General features: G+C 39.4%; 1 protein-coding gene across 1 annotated transcript; it reads right to left on the bottom strand.

Moving 5' to 3' along the window:
* Positions 1-1,364: 1,364 nt before the first annotated feature.
* Positions 1,365-24,861, bottom strand: si:cabz01090165.1 (uncharacterized protein LOC100333421 homolog). The gene is made up of 3 exons (XM_048982447.1): positions 24,080-24,861; positions 17,945-19,318; positions 1,365-3,360 (listed from the first exon to the last, which is right to left on the bottom strand). The coding sequence occupies exons 2-3, from the start codon at positions 19,306-19,308 to the stop codon at positions 2,811-2,813; spliced, it is 1,914 nt and encodes a 637-aa protein (XP_048838404.1). The 5' UTR covers positions 19,309-19,318; positions 24,080-24,861; the 3' UTR covers positions 1,365-2,810.
* Positions 24,862-25,853: the final 992 nt, after the last annotated feature.

Genomic DNA, 25,853 nt, shown 5'->3' with positions numbered 1-25,853 from the left:
GATGCATGTTACACTTCTTCATTTGAAAATGTATTAGATCATAACCCTGCTCCTTTTCATGATCCACACGGTAAGAAATCTCTTGTTAAATATCATTACTCTGTTGACATTAAACAAAACAGCAAAAATTCAAAAGATAATTTATGCAAGTTTATGGATTTTGCAAATACTGGAAATGAAGAGTTGACATAAATTATACTTAAGTGCTCCGATGATTATAAATTATATAATCATAACATTATATAACTATATAATCTCAGAAACATCAAAAATTGAAATATGTTTGCATATTTTTGTCATTTGAAAATATTCAGAGCCCATGCAATAACATTAGCTGTGGCCAACATTTTTATGCCAAACCACTGACCCAAAGTGAAGTAGACATTCTTCAGCTTATTCTTAAGTGACTAAAATATAAAATAAGCTTGTATTTAGGATTACTTTCCTACAGAAACAAACAGTTGTATTCCTTTATTTCTTTTTTGTGCAAAAATTTTAATTAGCATGAGTCTGCCCCCCCGCCCAGTCTAATTGTAAGGAAACCATTTTCTGAGATAAGGGGCATACTAGGTGCATGCAATATCAAAATATAATTATGGAAAAAAGGAAAGTTGTCAGTTGATCACAAATTGTTAGCGCTCTATTGACATACTTCAAACTAACTTACTTTGGGAGTAAAGACTGTTGTTGTTTCCTTACTGACAGGAGTAATTGGTAGTATTTCAGGATGTTCTAATGGAGGTTTTTTTTTCAATTTCATTATCTTTTGTTGACTGATAGAACTGACCTCAGTTAATTTTATTCTCATTAAAGTGATCGTACTTTATATAAATTCAAATGGAACAAATTAATATAACAAATATGATTACTGCTATAATAGAAGACAATGCCTGCTAATAAAAGGAAGAATCTTCTGCTGCGTATATTATCTTCAAAAGACAAAAGCGCAGTAAGAGTTCATTCTGCATTTATATCAGGGTGATTTGCAAGTTACTTTGACTTGTGAAACATTCTTTACCTGTTTATGTTCCCAAATAAAACAGAATATCCAAAAAATATATATACACACACACACACACACACACCAGAATGATATCTTATTCATGTAAGAGGAAATACTTAATCATAAAAATATCTGGATGTTATTAATTTTGTCTATCCAAAATAGCTATAAAAAATATAAACATGACAAAACATCGGACAGAACTCTTTCTCAAATTTTTAAATGTATATCCACGTTGCAGATATATGCTGTGAAGCATCTGTAGGTATCACATTTTGAAATATGTTTTGAATGTTTTTTTTTACACCGTTCAGCACAATTTAGAACAATTCACTTTAAATACCATCCGCCTTTTTTCAAGTTTAATAATTTTTGTTAGAAAGCAGTCAGTCCTAGGATAGTCTTTCTTGTGTAATGCTGTACATTACCTGTGGTTTACAGTGTTTACTGTACAAGAGCCACCTTTCTCCATGCATGAAGGAGAGACTCACCATTTATAATTTCCTTACAGTTTCAGCTGAAAGTTAGACTGGGCTATGATCTTATCAGGAATACATGACACATACTCAAGTCTAGCACATATTTTGAAGGCCAGGAACCGAACAAAGACACAGTTAAAAATTAGACATCTGTAATTGTAAATCAGTCTTACAATTCTTATATTCTTACAAAATTAAAAATAAAAGACGGTCTCATGCAATTAAACTGTGCTCTTAACTACATTGAAATTTGACTATATTTTATTTACATAAATGCAAACCATATCTTTGAAAGTACATACAAATTCCCTCCAATTACAAAGAACTGCAGTGATGTCATCCTGGCTTTTACCCAGTTCTGGCAGTTGAGAGAGGTTATGGCCCACTTTCAAAGTACTGAAATTACTCTGCTTGTCTCTTGTAAAGTATGTACCTGACAATCCATTGTTTGACCATCCCTAATAGCAAGCCGTTTGTCTCTTTCATCATCCTATTACAAGTTTTAAACCTGACAGGACTTAACAGCATCTACATCAAATAAACAATAGAAACTCAGACTTTAACATGTGTATTTTGGGCATGAGTTGAGTATGGCAAGAGAGTATTTACCTTAGCCCACTCCGCATGTGACTCATTTCAGTGCAGTAAAATCATTACACAGACACTGATCAACGAATAAGATAATGGAGAGAAATATATTTATATTGGTTTTAATCTATTATGTGTCCAACCTGTTTAACGTTTCACAATATCTCTCACATTAATAAACAAGTATCTTAAGAGGAAAGGCTCTGACAATTATTTTATAGTTTTATGAACAAAAAAAAAAAACAGTGGTCAGCATTTTACGAAGAATATGTCGCAAAGCAACTGGAGCGGCGCTGATTTGCCTTAAATCATTCAAGACACATCCATGGCCATGGGTTATGAGAATCACAATTTTCGATAAAACCTGACAGACTCGAATAGACTGCTCAATTCGCAAACAATGTGAAAAAGAATCCTGGTTCAATTTGGTATCTCAAAAACAAGCAAAAGTCAGAACTCCACCACTTTACCACCTCATAATCTGACCGGCAGCACTGCTTCCAACATCCTAAATATTGTAGGGTCTTTGATATTCAAATAAGGCACTTATTTAGCACAGCTACCTTACTGATAATTGTGTGAATCCACACCGATTAGTCAGTGAAAACAGTCCTGTTAATCCGCATGACCACAGATGTTATAGGTGCACGTTTGTACCAAGCTCACCTTGAACAAGATAAAATCCTCTGTAAGGCAAGTGAACCTGAGCACCAGGAAATAGGAAGTGGCCAGTCCCTGTGCTATTGTGAGACAGTGTCATCCGCAGCGGCTGTCTTGTAATCTAGGTTCATATCCACCACTGTAGTGCCTTTAACAGGACAGTCATAGTCCTCTTTTGTCTGCAGGGGGTCGTGTGGCACCCTCTCACTGCTGGAGCTGGTTGTTCTTGCAGGGGTCTTGGTAGCTGAACTTGCAGAAGACGACGAGGGCGGGAACCCCCCAGCGCGGCTCCCATTGGTCTGCAAGCACACGCTGCTCACTTTGGCCGCCTTCTGTTTGTGGTGATTGCTGTGGAGCTTGTACTTCATGAGGAGGATGAAGATGAAGACCAGCACGGAGGCCACGATGATGCCACCGATGATTATAATCATGGTGCCCCCCAGGAACTGGTCGTGGATGGAACGGCACTGGCGATACTCCTGCTCCGTGGTGAAGGCCGCACAGCCGACGAGCCGGGTGGCTGTTAGGGCAGTGATTCCGTCGTCGTATACAGCCAGCACGCACAGATTATAGTCCCGTGCGGAAGCCAGGTCGCTCAGCAGGAAGCGCTTATGTGAAGCAGGAATCATCCTGAGCAAGAAAAGGAAAAACTGAATTTCAGATGGTGACATCATTATTACAGCATCATGTCCAGAAAAGAAATGTCAGTAACACTATCCATGAATGCCATGTCTATACGAGCACATTCATAACACATCATAATTCATTCATAAAGCATTGTAGCCATGTTTATTATGCATTATGACTGCCATATGAAGCTGTCATCTATAATGCACTATGGATACCTCCTTAATGATGTACAAAGCATCCTTAATTCTTATACTGACAATTATCATGCATTATGAAGGCGTCTATAGTATATTATAGATGAGAGCTTCATGTAAAGTGCTACCGAAATGTCTGCTTAATTAGTAAAATAACATTGACCTTAACTTCCCTACAGAAAGCCCACAGTCTCTAATAGTCTATTTAAATTAAATTTTACAAATCCATCCATGATTCGTAAGCACTGTTCTAGTGCTGGGTCATGTTGAGCCTAGAACCTGCCCTGTGAAGCGTAAGACAGAAGACAGGAGTCCCTAACCCTAACCCTAACCCTCACCCTAGATGGCCTGGCACTGCATCATAGGGCACAGACTCACACACAGAAAAGTATGACTAGATATTTTAAAATGCAAAACAAACTTGGGGAAAACCGGGTGAAATATCATCATAATATCATTCATTCACAAATTTTAAGTATAATACCTGAAATTCTTGCAACTAAACTTCATTTGTAGATCCTGCGACTCTATTGGTCAATCTTATTTGAAATTCACTAAATATAAGTGGTCAGCAGGAGAAAGTTGAAGTCGTTTTAATACACAAATTGGCTTTTGATACGAGCAAACTCAAACTTTTATCATCCATGATTGTGTAGTGTTTCATCAACATGCAAATGAGTCGATATAATTAGATAATCAAGCAATACATGTAATTAGCACATCAGATCCAGTAACAATGGAAAGTCTGAACACACCTATTGAAAATTGTTTTTCAACAAGAAACCGACCCTAAGCACAGCTTGAGGTTATGTAGTAAGTATTATTCTGTGAAATAGGAAAGAGATGGAGCGCTGTGATAGATGACCTGGTCCCCACAATCCCCCCCCCCCCCCACCGACCTAAACCCTATAGAGCTGATTTGGGATGAGTTGGATCAAAGAGTAAGAGCAAGGAAACCAACTTGTAGAAACTCCTTCAGGACTGTTGGAGAAGCATTCCAGAGGGCTACATCTGGAAGCTGGCTGACAGAATGCCAAGAGTCTGCAATGCTGCCATGGAAACGAAAGGGGGCTGTTTTGAAGTCTAAAATTTGAGAAGATTTCTAGATGTTCTTTATGTCGTTGCAATATTTGTCATTTTTTTTACTTCAATGCCATTTTTTCAATGCCAAGGTCTTTTAGTTTAAGGCGAATAACAGATAAAATGGAGACAAAAACACTTAAAAGCAGGTCTGTCAAGACTTTTGACCTGTACTGTAGTTGTCAGTTGGGTAATTTGTCTCGGAATCCCAGATATTTATTTTCTCCTACAACCACCACAGAGATTGTTTCCTGTGTGAATATATACCACTGTTATAAATGAGCGATCCGTCCGTCTTCCAACTGCTCATGGTGGTCCGAGTGGGAGGCCTGAAGCATATTCAGCTGGCACAAGGCACATTGTAGGAATGCGCCCTGGACAGAACTCCAGGCGATTGTCGGGCACATACACATCCACACACCCATACACATCCACACACCCATACACATCCACACAGCCAAAAATGTTTTTTTTTTTTGTTTTTTTTATGATCCTGTTATTTTTTATCATATTAAATTATAACATTATTCTTAAATCTTTTCTAATTGTTTTGGTGTTGCTGCTTTGCTTCTGCTGTTACACAGCTTCCAAATCATTTCTCCTGAATCCTTGGTTCGCTGGGCAGCGTCCAATACCTTGGCACAGACTTTCTGTGTTTTAGGGCTAGGTAAGTTCTCCAGGGAGATTCTCTACTAAATCTGTTCCATAGAACCTAACAAAAAGAACAAACCCATCAACATGGCTCCCTCCTTTTTCTTCTGCTTCCTAGTTGCACTGCAATTGTTTGTTTAATGGGGGTGGGGGTGGGGGGCAAAAACACTGCATCTTGCTTACCTTACGTGTTAACACACATATGTGATGCAAACATGAACTATTATTTTGTCTACCTACAGGGTACCAACAGACCAATTATGCAAAGGTGCAAAGTGCCAGGATAGAACATGTGAAATGCAGGTCTTGCCAATTCATTGTAATTCTGACTCAGGTGACTATGGGGACAGTGCCCCCCCTGCCATTCTCCAAACCTACGGCAACAGCCAGCAAGAATAATGTATAGAGAATAGATCTATGTATTAGTAAGATCCAGTATATTGCCAGTTTTTGCACTGGTGCACTCTCAATCCCTACCATCTAATGGCTAGATCACCAGACTGAAATAATTAATATCTAGTAGATGTCATCCGCAACAGAATTTTATTTACATCGCTGTTTGTCATTTTTCTACGTTCTATCTTGAAGCAGTACTATTTGATCATCTCATTTATGGATATTTTTTTTTGCTCTACATTGGCAATTACATGTTTACGTTTTTTTGATTAAGTTTACGTGATTTACTGTAATGTACAAATGTGCTGTTCCTATACACCTACAAAATTAGCTTCATCGATACGGAGATAATTTGACTTTGGCAAGTCATGTTAAGCACGTGAATTACATCTGCAAATGTAGCTGTGTGTGTATATTTCACGGTAAAACAATCCACTGTTTAAAAAGTAGAATGCCTTACTAAAATCATCCACATTTATGATGTTTACTGTCATCATCTGAAAAAAATGCACAAGACATTATTTTGTGAAAGGCATAATCAATAAAAACTTATTTTCAGCAGGTAATTGTATAGCGGCGGAATGAATAAGCATCCATTTTCCAACAATAATTGTTTAATTCAGATGGATTTTTGCCGGCTGGCATGTATGTTCTGCTTTCTCCAAGCCGGTGATTGTTCTTCGGCGCTGCAGCCCATGACTCATAGCAATAAAAACAGGATGTATATTCAAGGGAAACACATAAACTGCCTTGAGGATATCGTGCTGAGAAGGCAAGTGTATAAAGATTTTAATTCAAATACTGAAACGTTTCTAGTATTTAAATGGAATTAAGTAGGGATCTTTTGTTCATCTTACACGGGCTACATGGAAACATGTCCAGCAGGTCAGACATACAGACATCTCTTTCTTTGGGCACACATTCCAGCTCATTCTTGGGGGGTGGGGGCGACATTCCCAAGCAAGCTGGGAATTATAACCCCTCTAGTGTATCCTGGGAGCCAAGCAGGTGTCATCCATATAAAGTTGCCCCATCTGGTACAGTTATGTGTACTCACTATCTCATTCCTGAATGTCAGCCACATCTCACCAACATAGCTGAACACGAGACACAGACTGGTAAACTGTGAGCTTTTTATGATGACCAAATGCCCATTTCCCCACCATAGACTTCCTGAACTCTCAGAACACTACAGTCACAGAATCAATGTCATTTTCCCTTTTACCGCCCATTCAGTACAGGCAGGTTAAGAACCTCTTAACTTACAGACAACTCATACTTACGAGTGGACTGCCATAAAGCCTATTATAAATAAAAATTTCTGGTTAGATACAGCGGTTCATACTGTAATAAACGCACTCACTACTTAGTGATGCTCGTGAAAACATTGCGCAGATTCAGCAGTTTGTCGGATTGGCGTACAGCACAGTACCCTGTGTAGTTACATTTATTATTTCGGTACAATTATTCCTATTATCTAGTGTATTATTACAGTATATTTCCAACTGCCTACAGCAGCCAAGGCAAACCCCTGATCTCAATCCAACTGAAAACCTGACATGTGGAATTTGAACAAGCATGAATATTTTTGTTTGGAAGAGTGAAGAAATTTTGCTACTCTGGTGAATATTTGGCAAAATGCATCATACTTATGCATTGTGCCCATAATTCTGAATGGATTAACTTACATTTTTATCATTATACTAAAAGTGGTTTGAAATTTATAAATGAGTGTTTTCCCAGGCTTCAGACTCACCACCACTATATAATGTGTGGGTTTAGTTAAAGTCGAGTGAAGGAAGTCAAATAAACACTATATGGACAAAAGTATTGGGATACCTGGTCATTACACCTGCGGGAACTTCCATGACATCCCATTCTAAATCCATAGGCATCAATATGGAGTTGGTCCCCCCTTTGCAGCTATAACAGCTGCCACTCTTCTGGGGAGATTTTGGAGTGTGTTAGTTGTTAGAATTTTTGCCCATCCATACATTTGTGAGGCCAGGCAGTGATGTTGGATGTGAAGGTCTGGCTTACAATCTCCATTTTAGTTCATCCCAAAGGTGTTTGATGGGGTTCAGGTCAGGGATCTTTGAGGCCAGTCAAATTCTTCCACACCAAACTCACCCAATCCATGTATTTATAGACCTTGTTTCGTGCACTGGGGCATAGTGATGCTGGAACAGAAAAGGGCCTTCCCCAAACTGTTACCTCAAAATTGAGCATAGAATTGTCCAAAATGTCCAGGTAAGCTGAAGCATTAGGAATTCACTTCACTGGAAGTAAGGGGCCTAACCCACCCCCCGAAAAACAACCCCATACCACTATCTCTCCTCCATCAAAATTTACTGCTGGCACAATAGAGGCACATAACAATCTCCTGGCATCTGCCAAACCCATCCTCATCCAACAGACTGCCAAATAGAGAAGCACAATTTGTTACTCCACAGAACATGTTTCCACTGCTCCAGAGTGCAGTGGTGGTGTGCTGTGCACCACTCCATCTGAAGCTTGCCATTAAGCTTGGTGATGTGAGGCCCCGTACGCAGCTGCTCGACCATGGAAGTCCATTCCATGAATCTGCCGGCACACAGATTTTGTGCTGGAGTTAATGCCAGAGGAAGTTTGGACCTCTGCAGTTATTGAGTCAACAGATCGTTGGCGACTTTTACACACCATGCGTCTCAGCACTCAGCGGACCCCACTTTACGTGGTCTGCCACTTAGTGGCTGAGTTTCTGATTTCTGAAACGCTTCCACTTTGCAAAAATACCAGCTGACTGTGGAATATCGAGCAGGGAAGAAATTTCATGAACTGATTAACTGCGAAGGCGGCATCCTTTGACAGTACCATGCTTAAATTCACTGAGCTCCTCAGAATGATCTGTTCTTTCACAAATGTGTGTAAACCTGACTGCATGGCTACAGTAGGTGCTTGATTTTATACACCTTTGGCAATGTGTCAGAATAAAACACCTAAATTCAATGATTAAGATGTGTGACTTTTGTCTATATTGCATTTTTAATGGTGAAACCTAAATCAATTAGAATGATCAACATATCTAATCTAATTTTGATTGGATAGTGCACATGTCTGTTAGTCAAAAAAGATTCAAATATATTTACTTTACTATATGTCCAAAAAATGAGCACACTGCATATTTCAGCCTTTTGGTCAATAAAACCCAAGATCAAGACATGAAAAACAATGTCTTTTCCTTAGCAGTAGAATCCTGAATAACTAACAGCACACACCTGCCATGACAAAAATCATGGTGCTGCTATCCAGCATTTCACCATATTTGCTTGCATATTTATTTATTTATTTTAATTATTCACTATTTAATGTTGTTGGAAAGGTGGCTATCGATAAGGACCATGCCAAGCTAAATTCCTTGTAATCATGTATAAATCTCATTCTGTTCCAGGTTGTGATTCTAGAATGTACGTATGTTTAGCCTGCGTAATAACCCACAAGGAATCCGCTGTGCACAGACGACTGCCAATCAGCATCAAGCAGACAGTCAGTAACCATGGTTTGATCGCTGTCGGCCTCAAAGCCACCCGTGAGGAATGCTAACAGGGCATGACTGGTGGCTGCTAATTACATCCAAGCGTGGGGGAGGGATTGTCTACCCCAGCGCAGCTTAAAGGCCAGGGTGCAAATAAAGGGTAAGCAATTTGCTTATAATTTCTATGCCATCAATATTAGGCAGTCTGCCCTAAGGAGGGTGTTGCTTCCCTTTGGACACACCAATGCTGCAGGATCCACGTCTGTCCATTTAGGAGATGAGGTGCTTCTGATATAGAAAGACAACGAAATGATTTCAGAACCCATGAACTCTCCTTCACGTTTTTCGATTCTGGTGGATGTTAGGGATGGGCATTTCAGCCAGAATTATTAGCTGATTTTCGCCAGTTATTAGTCAAATAATATTTGTACCTCCACCCCTCCCCCACCACAATCCCGGAGAAATTTGCATGGTGTATGATGTGATGTTACTCGTTACTGTAAAAGGATACCGTGAAATATCAAAAAAGTAGCTTGAAAACAAAATAACTGAAGAGACAGCTCAAGTGCAATAGCATACAATTGTGTTTGGTGGTCTATGAGTACTATGAACTGCCTTGTGACTTGCCAAGCTTCTTCCAGGAAAGGCTCTTACCATGAAGACTACCCAGCTGATCACCACCTTAGCTGACACTTCGGGTTTGTGCAAAACTCAACTGACCGCAGGAATGTCCAGTTCTAGTCTGCAAAGGACTTATAGCAGTTCTATGTAGATTCTCAACTCCTAAATGCAGTCACACAGAAAGACAGCTATCCACTGTTGTGTATTGATGACGTCATTGATTATGTTGCTGGATCAAACCAGTTTTGGTCCCTTGAACTCTGCAGTAGGTACTAGCAGATGGAGCTGGTGCCTGAAGCTAAGTCCAAGTTGGTCTGGGAATTTAGCAGTTTTGGATCATGCGGTTTGGTCTCCGCAATGCCCCCGGAACATCTGAGGGCCTGAGGGACAGGGCGTTGTTCCCTATTAGACAAACATCTTGATGACCTGTTAGTGAATCCAGCAGATTTCAATAGAGCTATAAATTACTCACATGAAGTTTTTGCTGCCATCTATGGGGCTGGCCTTGGCCTTAAAGCCCAAATTTATCCTCTACTTTTGTATTTCAAAAATTATCCTTTACTTTTTTATAATGAATAATCAGTACACGTTGTGGTCATTTAGTATTTACATATTTACATACTGAGTCATTTCTTTTTGAATTTGCCTTTCATTTTAATGAGTAGCCAGGTTTACATTACTGTTTTGCTATATACTGCATTGCAACAGAAACACACCAACAAAAGGCAGAACATTCTCATAGTGGGAAAGTACATCTATAGTTACAGTTACTGTCAGAGTTTTCATTTTCACTGTGTCCCATAAACACCAGCTACTGTTGACCCAAGAATTAAGCTGCATCATTCAGCCTTTCCTCGCAATGTTTGGCTAACTGTCGATGCACGCTTTCATCGACCGAACGGTCTTCACTAGGACTGCCATTTTCGATCTTAAGAAATAAGGGAGGCTACCCCCCACCTCCCCGGGTCTAGGCTGGTAATCTTTTCTAGGGGATAGATTTCCTGGTCCAAAAAAAAAATTGTACGAGATATATTTCACACATTGTGTCAGGGACAGAGCGTTTTATTTTTCTATATAAGCCGATCGCCTAATGAATGAGATAGAAACAAGCTTTAATCTTCACTATTCCCCAAAGACTTAATTGCATGACTTCACTGACATGTTCCTTTTGCAAAAAAAAAACAAAAAAAAACAATCAAACATTCTTATTTACAATACATACACGAGATTAGCTACAATCAACAAGAACAGCATTTAAAAATCAAAGCATTCTTCTGAGCACTCTGATTTCAATTTTTTTTTTATCATAGTTTACCTTTATACTGGTGCCCTACTGGGACCAATGAGGCATTTCATTATTATTTTTAAAGTTTAATTTACTGCAACAACCCTTTCTGTGCACTTTGAAGTACATTCAGCGTAGACCCTGTTGGGAAGCCTCCCTGCACTGGAATGAGGCGATCAGTACCACGCAGGCCGGCAATAACCATGTTTTCCTCCCTGCTGGCCTCATGAAGTGTCAGTCAGATAGGGCTAACAACCTGTGATTACCTCAGTCAAGGGGAGTGACAGGCTTCCCTTGCTGAGCTCAAAGTCTGCACTAGAAAGAAGCCAAGAGTCAAAAAAGAGAAGGTAGCTGCACACACATGGTTTTCGCAGGTGGATATGAGGATGGCTGTCCTGAAGGGATGGTCACCTCCTTAAAACAAGGAGAATGCTGGAAGATGAATGCTGCAAATGGACCATCACCTTATCACAGGTCCCCCCTTTGTGCAGTGATCCCTTCATAAATCGTGCCCCTCAAAGGGAACTGCTCTACACCTTGTAACAATGAATTATGTAACAAGTCAACAAAGTGTGAATGAAGACAATCATTCTGGTTGTTTATTGCATAATGCACCATAGTGTTGCATTTTCATCATAAAAAGTAGCCACTCCTAAATTTTGTAATATCTACCACAATACGTAATACTTTACTACAATATGCAGAGAAATGTATTACATATTGTGTTAAGCTGTCTATTACAAAATGTCTATTACATAGTGAAGTGAAAATGAGTTACATACTGTCGAGTTATTACATAAACGCATTGTTACACACCTTTTTCCCAAGTCTCCTAACCCTACAACAACACGCTTGCTAATAGCTTAAATAATGTGCTAATACATATCCTGTAGTTCTTTCTGTAAGCTGTGAGGCCTTTATTTTTCTCTTGTGGGCACGTGCTGTAGTGTAGTTTTATCTGATGTTTTAGACACAGACAATATAAAAATAAACAATGGAAATATTCTGGAAAAATGTGACCAAGATGTATTTGCGCAAATGGCTGAACACAGCAGTTTGCCTAGGTACGGTCATATAAATTTATTTTATGGATTCAGTGTGGTTAGTGTGAACATTAATAGCTGCAAAATAACTGATAAAAATTCCAGGAATTTCATTTCTGTGAAGGTATAAAGTACATGTGCTAGAAGCAAGATATACAGAGAGAGTGCTGGACCCAAGCATGATGAAAAGTAGGAAGTTACTTTATTATTTTTAATAGCATTTATTATGAACAGTTTCATTAACGGTTTCAGTAGACAAAAGCTTTATTCATCATCAACATTCATTCCCATGGTCATATGGTCATTACCTTTATTTCCTACACACTATGAAAGAATATCCATATCACTGTTGGATCGTAGAAGCAGGGCCATTAACCCCAGAAACTGTTCCAGATTAATGGCTGATCCCACATTCTGACCCCAAGCTTTGCTCTTGCCTGCATATTTGTGTGTCAAATAGGAGAGTAAAATATGAAGATTAAATTCCATTGTAGCAGATGGCATCTATACAATGACAGTAAAGGCATAATCATTTTTCTTGTGGGATTCCTACCCTTTTTGGCAGATGATTCTTCCTTGTGTTTGACCTCATTAAATATTTTTGTTTTTTACATATTTGCTGTAGAGGTCTTCTGTGTATTCTTCCCAGCTCTCCTGGGTTTTTGATTAACATACCAACAATCACTGCAGAAACACTTTACTTAAAGCACCCATCTACAGTATAATGCACTATAGACACCTTCAAAAGAATTTGTGATGCTTTGTACTGCATTATAAAGGTATCTACTGTACGTCACAGATGAGAACTTCACAAAGCATTCATAATGCATCACAAACATGGGTATAACATGTTACGCCTTTTTATACATATTTATAGCCATGTTTATAATGCTTTATGAATGTATTATAATGTGCTATGAATGTGTTCATAGATTGTTATAGACATGGCGTTCATAGAAATTACCATCACTCCCATCCACTTTGATTTCTGTGACTCTTTCATTTTGACCGTTCTTATCTTACCTCTCTCGGATGACTTCTTTGAATTCTGACTACAGTTTGTCTGGTTCTACACCAAACTAGAATCTCAGAAGTTTCCGATATTTTCCTTGAAGGTAATGGGTATATTCTCCAGGTAATCTCTTGAACATCAGATGGCCTTGTTGTTTCTTTTAAGCTTCACTTGGGGCTTATAAGTAGTTCATGATCTGTTCTACAGTCTGCTGCAGGCCACGTGTTTCCTGTTTGGACTGGGTTCCATTTCACTTTTTAAATCTGCTCTGGTGGGATTTTATATATGCTTTTATATTTCAAACACATTAAGGTATTGACGGCATCCGTGTGGTAGTCCACAAAAAATACTGCCAGGGAGGCTGGGTTGTTAACCTGGTCAGAAAAATTATGGGTCTGCTGAAAAAGTTAAATTTTAGTAATTTTTTTAAAAGAAATTCCTCCCTATTTGTGGTATTATGTGGTTTAGTATGCTTCAAAATGGGTTTAAACATAAAATATTCATGTCATTAAGCACATGTATCAGTTCACTGCATTTTAAATTGGTTGTAATTGAAAAGTATTTTTAAGAAAAGATGAGGCACAGCTTACCAGAGTCAGTAGGATTAGCCTGGGATGGCTGATAAGCCCATATTACTTCAAACAAAGAAACTAAATGTAGATGAAATCTAGGCATTTCTTATCTGTAAAAAAGATAAAATAATAGTTTCCCATATAGGTAGCCCTTAATGGGCTTAGTTCCTCTATAAGGTGTGACTCTTTTCTGAGCAAGCAATGTAATAGGGGAGTTTACAACGACAGACGCTCCTCACTTAACGATATACCTGTTTAACGACCACACGGACTTATGACGAGCTGTCGGATGGTCGGTGTTGTGCGCTGTATGAGAACTCGGTCGTGGAAATGGCAGCGTGGCATCTCACTGTCAAGCGCCCTCACAGTCAGCCTCGTTCTCGCATCCGGTCAGTATTCAGTACACTAGCGTTTGCAATCTCCAACACTACATATTTCAAATAAATCAAAACAATTAGCTGTATTTACAATATGCAAACGTAAGTAATGAATATTAGACCTGATTTCCTCTATTCTGTTTATTACAGTATACAGTACACTACTGCATAAACAATTATAAATATAATAAAAATGTTATAAAACGGTGCAAAGGTGACATTAAAACAATATCTAAAGATGGCTGACAAAAACCCACAACCAGTACAGTATGCTTGAAATATCAGCAAAAGGCAGCTAGTCGCTTATTGACCAATTTGGTTAACAACCTAGTCGTAGGGTCGTTAAGTGAGGAGCATCTGTACTATAGAATGTTGATGAAAGTTATACGTTCTCAGCAGTCTTCAGTCATATTAAGTTCTTTAGACAGCAGCCAGCAATGCAGTACAGACATGTGTGTGTCTGAGATGAGACAGATGAAGGATAATTGCCCTTTGTCTCTTTCTTAGGCTGAGAAGTACCCTTTTGACTCCAGATACCATTTAGCAAATACTATCCATTCTTTGGCAGCCAATTAGCATAAACATTGCTTTATAAGCACTTGTGATTTTAAGTCAACGAATAGTAGAACCCAAGGATGGCTTCAAGTCACACCCTGTACCTAGTCCTTGCAATAAGTTAGGATCCTGCACAGTCCCCAAGTTTAAAGGTCTTATATTTTTCACATTAACTAATACACTCGCATTGACTAATTACTAAGGGCCATCTCATCTGTTACCCCGATGAAGCATTCGAGGGCATCGGATTTCCAGTGTCAGGGCTGTAGCCTCCATATACTGTAGACTATAGAAATGATGGAAAAGATCTGGCCGATACTGGCTTCATAGTTACGTAGCGAAAGTTACATATTTCTGTTCTATTATCAGTATCAGCTGCTCATACTTGTTCAGCCCAGCATTACTGAATCATTACTCATCAATTGTTCCATCTACATGCACCCCATTTCCAAAAATAAAAAGAAACACTATATGTTACATATTCTTGCATATAAAGCAAACCGCCTGACTTATGCATAACATAGCTTTCGTAGAACAACAGAGCAGCCATTAACAGTTTGTTTTCTATAATGAGGTAAGACTATAAAAGATGCTTTTGGAATGACAACAATGTACTCCCTGGTCAGCTCCCCCCTCCCCCATCTAATCTCTATACCTCCCAAACCCCCCAACCTCAATCTCTAGCCCCCCTTCAGTAGGATTGGGTGGTATCTAATTTCTCATACCTTCATACTGGGGGGTTCGCTCGTGATAAATTTCTCCAAACAAAAATCTCGCAGTCAACCCTACACACTCTCCCATTCTCTCAACAAAATCTTTATTAAAAGCCCAACCTTATGACATGTCTCAATGCAATCAGGTTCACCGGGTCTGCACCTGCTGTTTCATGTGCTGACTAGAGGTGTTTTCCACATATAGTCATTTTTATACGAACCAAACTCAGTTCCTTTAAAATGGAATAAAAAGTGGTCATATTGTGAGTTAATTTTAAAGAGGACTTAGTTCTCTTTCTGGTCCACTTCAGTTCTGATGGGGCCTCAGACCTCTTTCTGTTCACACTACAGTTCCTCTGGAGTCCTCAGACCTTTGGAATATGAGTGGCTGTCACTTAGTCCAAAATGCCTGAGAAATTCCATGGTGTCAGGGGAGGTTTGCGCATGATAAAATGTGCTGAATAAAAATACTGCATTATGATGAAAATTACTGTGGGGGGGGGGGTGGCAATGAAAAAAAATATATATAGATAAATATGTACACTTTATTTTGGAATATGATAAGATGGAAATGACTTCCTTTCTGTGTTCTTCTGCCACCCAGCCTAGTGTAACTGTTTCAGGTTTGGGGAGATTTGGGTCAGGTGTATCAGGTACAGATTTTCATCCATATAACGTTTTTATGAAGTTCTAACAACATCCATCAAAGACCAAATAGAGTAAATAGAGTAACAAGATCAAATAGAGTTATCCTGATCAGAAGGTCAAGCGTCTTCTGCTGTAACCCTTTCATTTGTGCCACTAAGTAGCACAGCTTCAATTTTGGTGCAATTTGTCTCAAAATATGAAAAGGCCCAGATGTTCACCCATACAATATGTCTGCAATGTTTGGAAAACATCCAACAAATGATTTTTGAGTTATCATGCTGACAAGATGAAGTGTCTGAACTGCCTTTCCCTTTCATATTACTATACAGTGTGCTTCAATTTTGGGGCAATCTGTCACAAAATTTGAAGACATCCAGTTTGTCAGCCAGACAATGTGCTTCGTCACTGTGCCTTCGCATTAACAAGAAAGTGCTGCAGCAACATCAGTGGCATAGCTGCTCCCAAAGTCATACAGTTCCAGTCAAAAATGTGCACACGCCAAGCTGCCTACAAAGGAGAGTGATAGTGTCACATCACATGACCACCTGACCTAAACATGGCAGAAATAATTTTGGAGGAGTTTAATCGGAGGGTGAAAGAAAAGTCGGCCAATGAGTGCTCAGCATATATGTGGGACCTCCTTGAGGACAGCTGGAAAAGCATCCCAGGAGGCCACCTCATAAAGCTGGCGTAGAAGAGACACTAGAGTCAGCCAGTCCCTGGAGCAATTAAGGGCCTTGATCAAGGGCCCAATGGTGGGATCACTCTGCCAACCTGACTTCGGGATTTGAACCAACAACCTTCTGAGTCCCACCCCATAGAGCTGCCCTCCCAACAATTTCTTGGTCGGTGTATAATTCCATTTATGTTATTTATAGTCTGTAATTACTTTAAAATGCAGGGAAGAGTACAAATAAACCTTTTGATGAGTATGTGTGTCCAATCCTTTGACTGGTACTGTATGTATTCCCCATCTTTATATTGTTAATATATCTTTATATTCTAAGTAGAATTTGACTTCATCATTATGCTTGCTTTTTTAATAGCAAATATGTGTACATATAAATAAAACAGTAGCAAAACTCAAGAGGAACTTTTTTTTCTCTTTTTGGAGATGCAATTTACAAGGCACTAACTAAAAGGCAGGGAAGAAACACTGTACCCCCCCCTGCCCCCATTTCAGTGACATACTCTTGTCCCAGTATACCTCGTTGAGACTTTTTGTTCTGAACACTTGCTGTTTTTAGCTTTTAAACAATAAAATGTGACAAGGAATGAAAATTCCACCAGAGAGCAAGGTTCCACCTTAATTCCCTGCCCATATGTTTTAAAGTCGAGGCCAATAAATATGATTTAAATCATATTTAAGAAATGTGCAGACATGAGACGTTTGGGATATTCGGCTTTAGGAGAATTTTCATGATGAACAATGAGTAGCTTCTACGCCACCATGAATAAAGATGAAGCTATCTGAAATGTCTTTGTCTTGTTTGAGTTAAAAAATCCTCTCTAGTCTATGCTATTTTGAAATTTTTTTTTTTTGAGTTATGACACTGTTCTGTGATATTATCAATATGAGGTCAATATCAGCTGCTCATACTTTTTCAGCCTAGTATTACTGAACCATTGCTCATATCTATTTCCATCTCCTATGACATGCATCCCATTTCCAAAAATAAAAAAGAAACATTAACCTTTAAAATTACTGGAAAATGCAATTGTTAATTTATTGATCATCTTAGTCAAGGGAAATTGGTCTGTCTAAAATCTTGACAGTGTCTATTGCATTTCTATCAAACAACTTCATTTAATCCACTAATCTTGTTCTAGTCCTGAGATTACTGTATATGTCGTGGTACAATGACCAAGCCAATTAACAGACAAGCCACAGAGCCAACAAATAACAGCAACTCTCCATCCTACCTGTAAATGAGGATGTCATCTGCGGAGCTGTTATACTGGATCTGGTACATTCGCAAGCCTGGGATGTGACTCTGGGGTGGCCAGTGGATAGTAGCAGAGGAGGAGGTAAGCTCTGAAACACTGACCAGCTGCTGCTCTGGCCAGGGATGGCTGCTGCTGGTGTTGGACTTGATAGAGGTAGGGATATCTGACGGGCCTAGCTCAGGTTGCAGTTTGGGGTCAAAGTGGGGAGAAGGGTTGACTACTAACTCTACAGGGGTGGTGGCCTCACCCGCTGCGTTGGAAGCGATGCAGGTGAAGATTCCTGAATCTTTCACGGTGGTGGCTAAAATGTCCAGGGAGCCATTGTCGTAGGAGATAGTTCGTGAGGTGTTGCCTATTAGCTTTCCTTCTGGGTTTACCCAGTGTATAGTGGGCTCTGGGTCGCCCACTGACTTGCAGCGTAAGCTCACCTCCTGGCCTGCCATGACAAACATTTTAGAAGTGTGTCGTGTGATCATCGGTGGTTCACAGACAAATTCCTCCTCTCTGATGGTCCAAAAATACTTTCCAGCCAGTTCGCGGGGTGTAGCACATGTTTCTAGATCATCCTCACGCGTCAGTCGCCTGAGCCACACCAGCTCACAGTTGCAGTGCAGTGGGTTCCCTCCAAAACTGAGCACCAAGGCTGTAAGTGGTGACCCCTTCATCTTAGCATACACAGGGATGCGCAGAAAGAGAGGGTCTGGTGGGATCTTCTTCAGTTTGTTGGATGTCATGTCTAGACGGGCAAGCTTATGTAAATTGGAAAAAATTCCTTCAGGTACAAAGTCAATAAGGTTGTGATCAAAGCTGAGGGTGTTAACACTAACTAGCAAGCCAACTGTCTCCCAGGGTATGTGCACTAAGTTGTTATAAGAGAGGTCAAGGTCCTCCAGGGTCTCCAGAAAGTCCTGGAAGGCCCCCTCTGTAATGTGCTGTAGCTGGTTGTTGCTAAGGATTAGGTGGTGCAAGCTGACTAAACCCTGGAAGTGAGTATCATCTACGGCAGTTAGTCTGTTGCCATCCAGGTGTAGGGCATGTAGATCTTGTAAGTCAGAGAAGGCATAGGGTTTAATCTGGCTAATAGTGTTGCGTGACAGAGCTAGGTGTATGAGGCTGGACATATTAGCAAAGTCCCGGTGATGGAGCGTGGTGATGAAATTATCCATTAACCGCAGCTCAGCCGTGCGTCGGTCAATGGAGGGAGGCACAAAAAGGAGGCCCGTCTTAGCGCACAAAACAGTGTAGGAGGGTGGTAGGTTCTGGCATGTGCAGCGTTTGGGGCACAGCATGGTGGACATTGGCGCAGCCAGCAATGCCAGGTATATGAACAGTATCTTCATGGCAGGGCACCTGTCAAAAGACAGAAATGTCGGTGAGATGTGAAAACCTACAGGACAGGTACACACAAATTCACCTAGGCGGTGAGGAGGAGAGGAGGATTATTGATGCTTTTCAATTTGTTGACGACTATTACAAGAAGACATTTAAAAATACTATGGACAGTAAGGTCTACATATACAATCCGTATTTTCATTCGAAGCACAAATCACCACACTAAATCTTATTTTGGCGGAATGCTTTGGAAAAAAACATAATACTTGGAGAAGTCAAAGATATAGGAGTAAGAGGACAGCCAACAATGAGATGGATGAACTCAATTTTTACAGCAATGGACCTGCCGTTAGGAAACTTGAAGAACCATCATAACAGTATATTGTCTTCATGGTACCTAGGAGTCCTCATTCACCAGATGGCATCTATCCATCCATCCATTTCCTGAACCTGCTTGTCTTTTTTAGGGTTGTGGGGGTCTGCAGCCTATCCTGGATATTACACCACATCGCAGAGATGGATTCAATAATTTGCACCAGCACTCTCCAAAGTCCTGTCCCCAGCAAATGTACTTATGCATTTTCATCACTGTACAATTAAGTTCAGTCAGTTTTCAAAGTCACAATTTTAAAAACCAAAAGCATATGAATACCATTGGTCTCAAAATACAATTTTTATATTTGTCATGTTCTGCCTGCCATATCACCTGACCCCCCTATCTCCTCCCTAGCATATCCCTAACTAGCCACACCTGTTACCTGTTTGTCTTACCCCTCGTTCCTATCCTCATGTTAATCGCTCCCAGCTGCCTCTCGTTAGCTCCCATGTTAGTCTTGTATATACATGCTTCCCAGTCCTGTGTTCCCCAGTCCATTCATTAATTTTGTGCTGCCTGTCAGCCAGTGTCCTTCCAATGTGTAACCTTCCCGTTTTGATCCCTTGTGGTCCTCTTTATTTGGTTTTGTTCCACTAAAGCCCCTTTTCCTTTGCCCAAAGTGCCTGCCCTTGAGTCATTCATTCCTCTAGCTGTGACGATATTTCATTAAATTTGTCTGGGGCTGCTGGAAAAATGGATATGTAAACACTGAATTTTCTACCTATACGATGATGATAAATAAAGTAAAGTTGGTTACCCCTTGCCTAACACTTAACCAGTTGTGTTTGTAGGGATATGCAGCCTATGAAATTCTTCCTGTCCTTAATGTCTGCTTGATGTTTCCTTGATCTACAACTAATAACTGCAAATGAAGGTGCATACATATTGCTCAGGAAAGTGAAAAATCTGTCTGAAATTGAACAGTTACTTGAAAACGGAATATTAAACTCATGAGATAAATGCAAGCAAATTAAATCTAAAGAAAAATGTCAACATGGTTTCTTTAATGGAAAAAATAAATTAAAACAAAGCACTGAAAGCCCATTCAATGAAATATTTTTGTGAAGTCCACACACAAAATCCCTAGGCCCATTCCTGCCTGCTTTAAATAGCATAGTCTGAACATGTGATGCTGTCACTGACGGAGCTGTTTACTAGGGGAGAACAAGGTTTACAAAATAAAGTCCTACAGTATCAGTATCATTGATTCAGTATCAGTCTGGAAAAACCAAAACCATGTTAATTGGAAAATGACCGGATTCACAAATTTAGGAGATTTTTTAGATATAAAATCCTTCAATATGCTAATATGTTATGGGAAGTGTACAACCACAAAAACCAAAGGATGAATAGTATTGTAATTTAAGACTGATGTAAATAAGGGAAAAACGTCATATATATGCTGGCAATGGGTGGCCTCAAGCCTCAGGGGGGTTTGGGGGTGCAGTGGTTAGCATGGTTGCCTTCTGAGACCAGTGTTCAAGTTTCTGCCATGGTTCCATATATTGCTCTTAGTTTGTGTGTCATGTGGTGGAATGGCATCCTATCCTTGGTCAACTTGTACCGTATGCTGCCTGCAATAGGCTCCAACTCCCCGAAAACCTGCGGGATAATTGGTTGAAAACTGGATGGAGATATATCCGTTTGCTTGACAAAGAATGTAGGAGTAAAGTTTATATCTTCTCATTAATAAATATTGGTAAAGTCTATAGGGGTGGCGGGGTGGTGCAGTGGTTAGCACTGTTGCCTCGCACCTCTGGGACCTGGGTTCGAGTCTCCGCCTGGGTTACGTGTGTGTGGAGTTTGCATGTCGTCGTGGGGTTTCCCCCGGGTACTCCGGTTTCCAAAAAACATGCTGAGGCTAATTGGAGTTGTTAAATTGCCCATAGGAGTGCATGTGTGAGTGAATGGTGTGTGAGTGTGCCCTGCGATGGGCTGGCCCCCCATCCTGGATTGTTCCCTGCCTCGTGCCCATTGCTTCTGGGATCGGCTCCGGACCTCCCGCGACCCAATAGGATAAGCGGTTTGGAAAATGGATGGATGGATGGCTATAATACCAGTGGCAATTGTCTTTAAAGTTTTATGGCTTGCTACAACACAATAGAGTAAATAAGTTAGAATTAGTGTCTTTTATTTCTTTCGTTTAGTCCGTAGCAATAGTCCCCAACATCAGCGACATAAAACCAAGGTCTAGTGTGTCTGAAAAACACTGGAGGTTCCCTCAACGATTACCTGTTCATTCTGTTCATTAACGAATTATTTCGCAATTTTCATAAACATTGTCAATTTTGTATTGTTTTCTACAGTTTTCCAAAGCCAAAATCTCGAAAGATTTGATATTACAATACTATACGAATTACCTTTTATTAAGTGTTTATGGGAATGTTGTCCATATATCTTTTATAGAGAAATTGTAAATTATCATTCATTCATTTCTACTGCATCGTGTGTTAGAAAAGAACCATTTCTCAAACCAAATGAATGAACACCAATGTAGCAGTGCAGATTACTTTTAATTAACTATCAATAGTCAAGGAAGATTAATTTATTTCCTATTCCAATACATAAGAATCCAATACACAAGGTGTTGCCAATAGCAAGTATTAAACCACAGATATGCATGACAAGAATACATCCAAATTGTTCGTACTTAGAAAACAAAAAAACAAACAAAACAGCTCACCCCTGAGGAATTACATGACCCACAAGCAATGGTCTTTTCTGCATTAAAGAAAGTAACATGTTAAAATATTTATTTACTGGCAAAAGGCCAGGAATATAAGCAAGCAAATGAAGTCTAACCCTGCAGAGTTTCCTCAAGCAGATTGCAGTTGTGCGCGAACTAACAAGCCTAGCCCCCTCCTCTCCTGCTCTGCAGTTGCTGGGCTTCCTTGCAAATGTAGTCATTGGCTCTCAGCTCCCTACCTTAGACAACCAAGGACATATGCAGTTATATAACATAGCACGGGAGGTATAGTGATGAACTAGGGTCTGAGTGCAATTATAGACTCACACTTGTACTGTAGCGGAATTCCTAAAATGGATTCTCAGTGCTTGGGAATATTAAATGAAGCATGTGTAACTTGTGATGACCCTACATTGGGTGTGTCCGAAAAAAAAAATTATGTTCTCTGCAAGCAAAATAATTTACCTGATGTCTGACAGTTTCCTGAGTGAAAGCGAATATGTGTTTTTGATGTGGCACAAGGTCAAATTACAACCCCACCATATGCAATACACAATAACACTAATGATTCATTGCATACTACTTGCCTGGACATCCCGTCCATATTTGGTGAAAAGTTGTTTAACTATATATATATTAGTTTTCAAAACAATAATGTCATGGCAAACACGATAAAATAAAGAAATATTCTCATCTAAAAGTATAGTGGTGCCAATTTTCTGATGCTCATTAGACTGCAGTTTTCTGACATTTTTTAAACTGAAACTAATTACAGTTATAGTTCACTAGTATCACTAGTAAATACATCCATATCTGATCGATAAAGCAATATCAGTGCAGCACAATGATAAGAAAGGCATTCAACCCGAAGTGATTCATATTAGATTATCAGTTGCCCTTATAAATACCTTTGGGAGCCAGGCTTCCTTCGTTTAAAAGAATTTGCGGTATATATTCATGTGTCTGTCGGCATGCTTCTATATACGTGCCAGTTTAATAACAATGTAGAACATCAGGTACTCGGTAGTCGCTTGACTTATTTGTCGTAATATTTCAGCCTCCATGACTTTGCATTGAATGCCATGATCAGAATGCAAATTTTACGCCTTCTGTTTTTCATAACATTAACGGTGCCTTTTTAAAGCTAGTAAACGAAAACCGCCATAGTGTTTTTGAGCTCTCCTAGGTCCTGGAACGTCTGGGTTTGCAAAATATTTGTCTATATACAAAATGTGAATAAATACTTTTGTAACCCACCATGCAATTCTGAAACGTATCAGAGTAAAGTATCGCTATTGTAAACAGAATGCAACAAATACATATTTCAGCATAACACATTCCGGTGAAATTCGCCAGAGTGTAAATGTGCTGTTTACCTTAACAAACACTGCTTTATATGGACAGTAATTTTTCCATAATGCATAGGCATGATACGTTCTTAAACACATATCGCTTTTTTCACATAATGCGCGGTTTGTATGCTGTCTGTAATATATGTGTACGTTTCCAACCAGGAAACATACGCATGTATCATGGACACATGTATGTAAAATAATATATATAACAATAATAGTTAAACATATATCAATCCATCCATCTCCTAAACGCGTATCCTGATCAGGGTCGCGGGAATAATTCAACAAACAAACAAATAAATAAATAAAAGCAAAAATATATACAGATAACTTGTAATTGGATGCAATGGTTAATTGATTACCTTTCAAATGTGTCACACTGCTCCTTTGTATTGCAATAATCGATGTATGCAGCTCCAAAATTGCGCCTGTCGTTGTATAATGAAGGACTCGCCCGCCGGTGCCCAGGGCGAACGAACACCAAGTGTTCAGTAGTAAGGAGCGCCAGCAAAAAAACCTTTAATTCCAGTGACAACAAAAAGAAATGGCAGCGCTTACAGACATAGATCCAAAGAGGCAAAATAGACGTCAGGAAAGAGGTTCCAGGAAGCTTCTATAGCTGTTTCATTTTAACTGAGAACACTTAACACCGAAACACAAAGATTTTAGTTGCATTGCTATATCTGATGTGGAACATACATTCTTCTGCTGTTGCAATATACGTCTTCTGCTATTCTTTTACGTTGTCCTTCAGTGGTAATCCACAACGAATTTATTAAGCTGTAGAAAACGCAGGAGTAGTGTCCGTGATGTATAAAAAACAGGAGTGAATCCCGAAAGAGTTGTGTATATTATATAATATCTCGTTCAATAGCTCAAATAAAACGCTTTTCTCGGACAACTGAAGCAAGAAATCGTTTAGGTCTACTCCATGCTTCCCCGGTCCGACGTCCTTTTGCCAAGGGCAGATCCATCCTTTCTGGTGTGTAATTTCAATTTCACTACGACCAAGTAGTTTTAAGGAAACAGATTGTGTACACCGGCATACGCAAGTTTATTAATGGAAGTATTTTCTACACGTATCGAAGGTTTTAGAGGCAATACAGGATTATAGTTTTCGCTGTGCAGATCACTCGAGAGAAATGATCTGGTATGACAAGACGAGGAAGATACGGTGCAGGGTTAAAAACGAGTATATATGCAAGACTATTTATTTATTTATGTGTATGTGCGCGCGTATATTTATAGTCAAAAGTATAGCTTTCTTAAAGCCACCTTTCCATACAAACTACATTTCTGAATTGTTTTGGGTTTTGACCATATTTCTATCCGCTTTAAAAATCATAATTAATGTGAAATGTTTCTGATGATTCATAATCAATGAATGCATAAGGGGTAGAACGTTACTATACGTAAATGATTCTTCCGAACATTTTTCTGTAAACTTACATTTATACGTGCTATTGAGGCAAATAATGTAATGTGTGAACACTTAACCTATAATCAAAAACCAAATTAAGCTTTTATGTGCATATCTCTACATATAACATTAGTATGGAGTATGTTATATAAGCATGCAAAAGAATAGACCTCCGCATATGCAACATGCTTTGTGGGTGATATAAAATTGTATAGCACTCTTTAAAGTTTGTCCATACATTAACATTTTGAAGTAATCATCAGAAATCTATACCACTCTATGCCCAAAAGCCTTGAATTTCACTTGATCTTTCTCCCACCACAACTATATCCTTACTGTATGTTGACGCAGAAGTGCTTAGTATCTTACCAACAAAACATCTCACCAGTACCAGGATAAAGGGTTAGCGCCCGACTTGCCAAAAGAAAGCATAACTTAGCTAGATATGTAGAGATGCCTAAAAATGTCAATGATAATTTTATGCCAGGGCATCATTTCTGTTTCTGCTTGTCAAGTGCGATTTAAAGTGTTATGTCAAATTAATGTGGAAGCAAAGTGTACGTCAAGGTGTGTGTGTGTGTGTGTGTGTGTCTGTTATTTGTGTTTTCCACAGCTTGCCACACCAGTAAACCATTTCACATATCATTCAGACATTGTCGATGTAAATTATCCTAATCCTGCCCCAGGTGTTACCCTGCTTTATGTCACCTGGGGTA

This window comes from Brienomyrus brachyistius, chromosome 17, assembly GCF_023856365.1.
Source record: "Brienomyrus brachyistius isolate T26 chromosome 17, BBRACH_0.4, whole genome shotgun sequence".
Lineage (NCBI taxonomy): Eukaryota > Metazoa > Chordata > Actinopteri > Osteoglossiformes > Mormyridae > Brienomyrus > Brienomyrus brachyistius.
The sequence above is the reverse complement of the archived record's forward strand: the minus strand, read 5'-3'. Positions and strand labels throughout refer to the sequence as shown.

Excerpts from the sequence above, each read along its gene's own strand:
- si:cabz01090165.1 (XM_048982447.1), bottom strand. The coding sequence starts at position 19,308 with ATGAAGATACTGTTCATATACCTGGCATTGCTGGCTGCGCCAATGTCC. Across the intron at positions 3,361-17,944 it reads GATGACATCCTCATTTACAG|GATGATTCCTGCTTCACATA; the intron begins GTAGGATGGAGA and ends TTTCTTGCTCAG.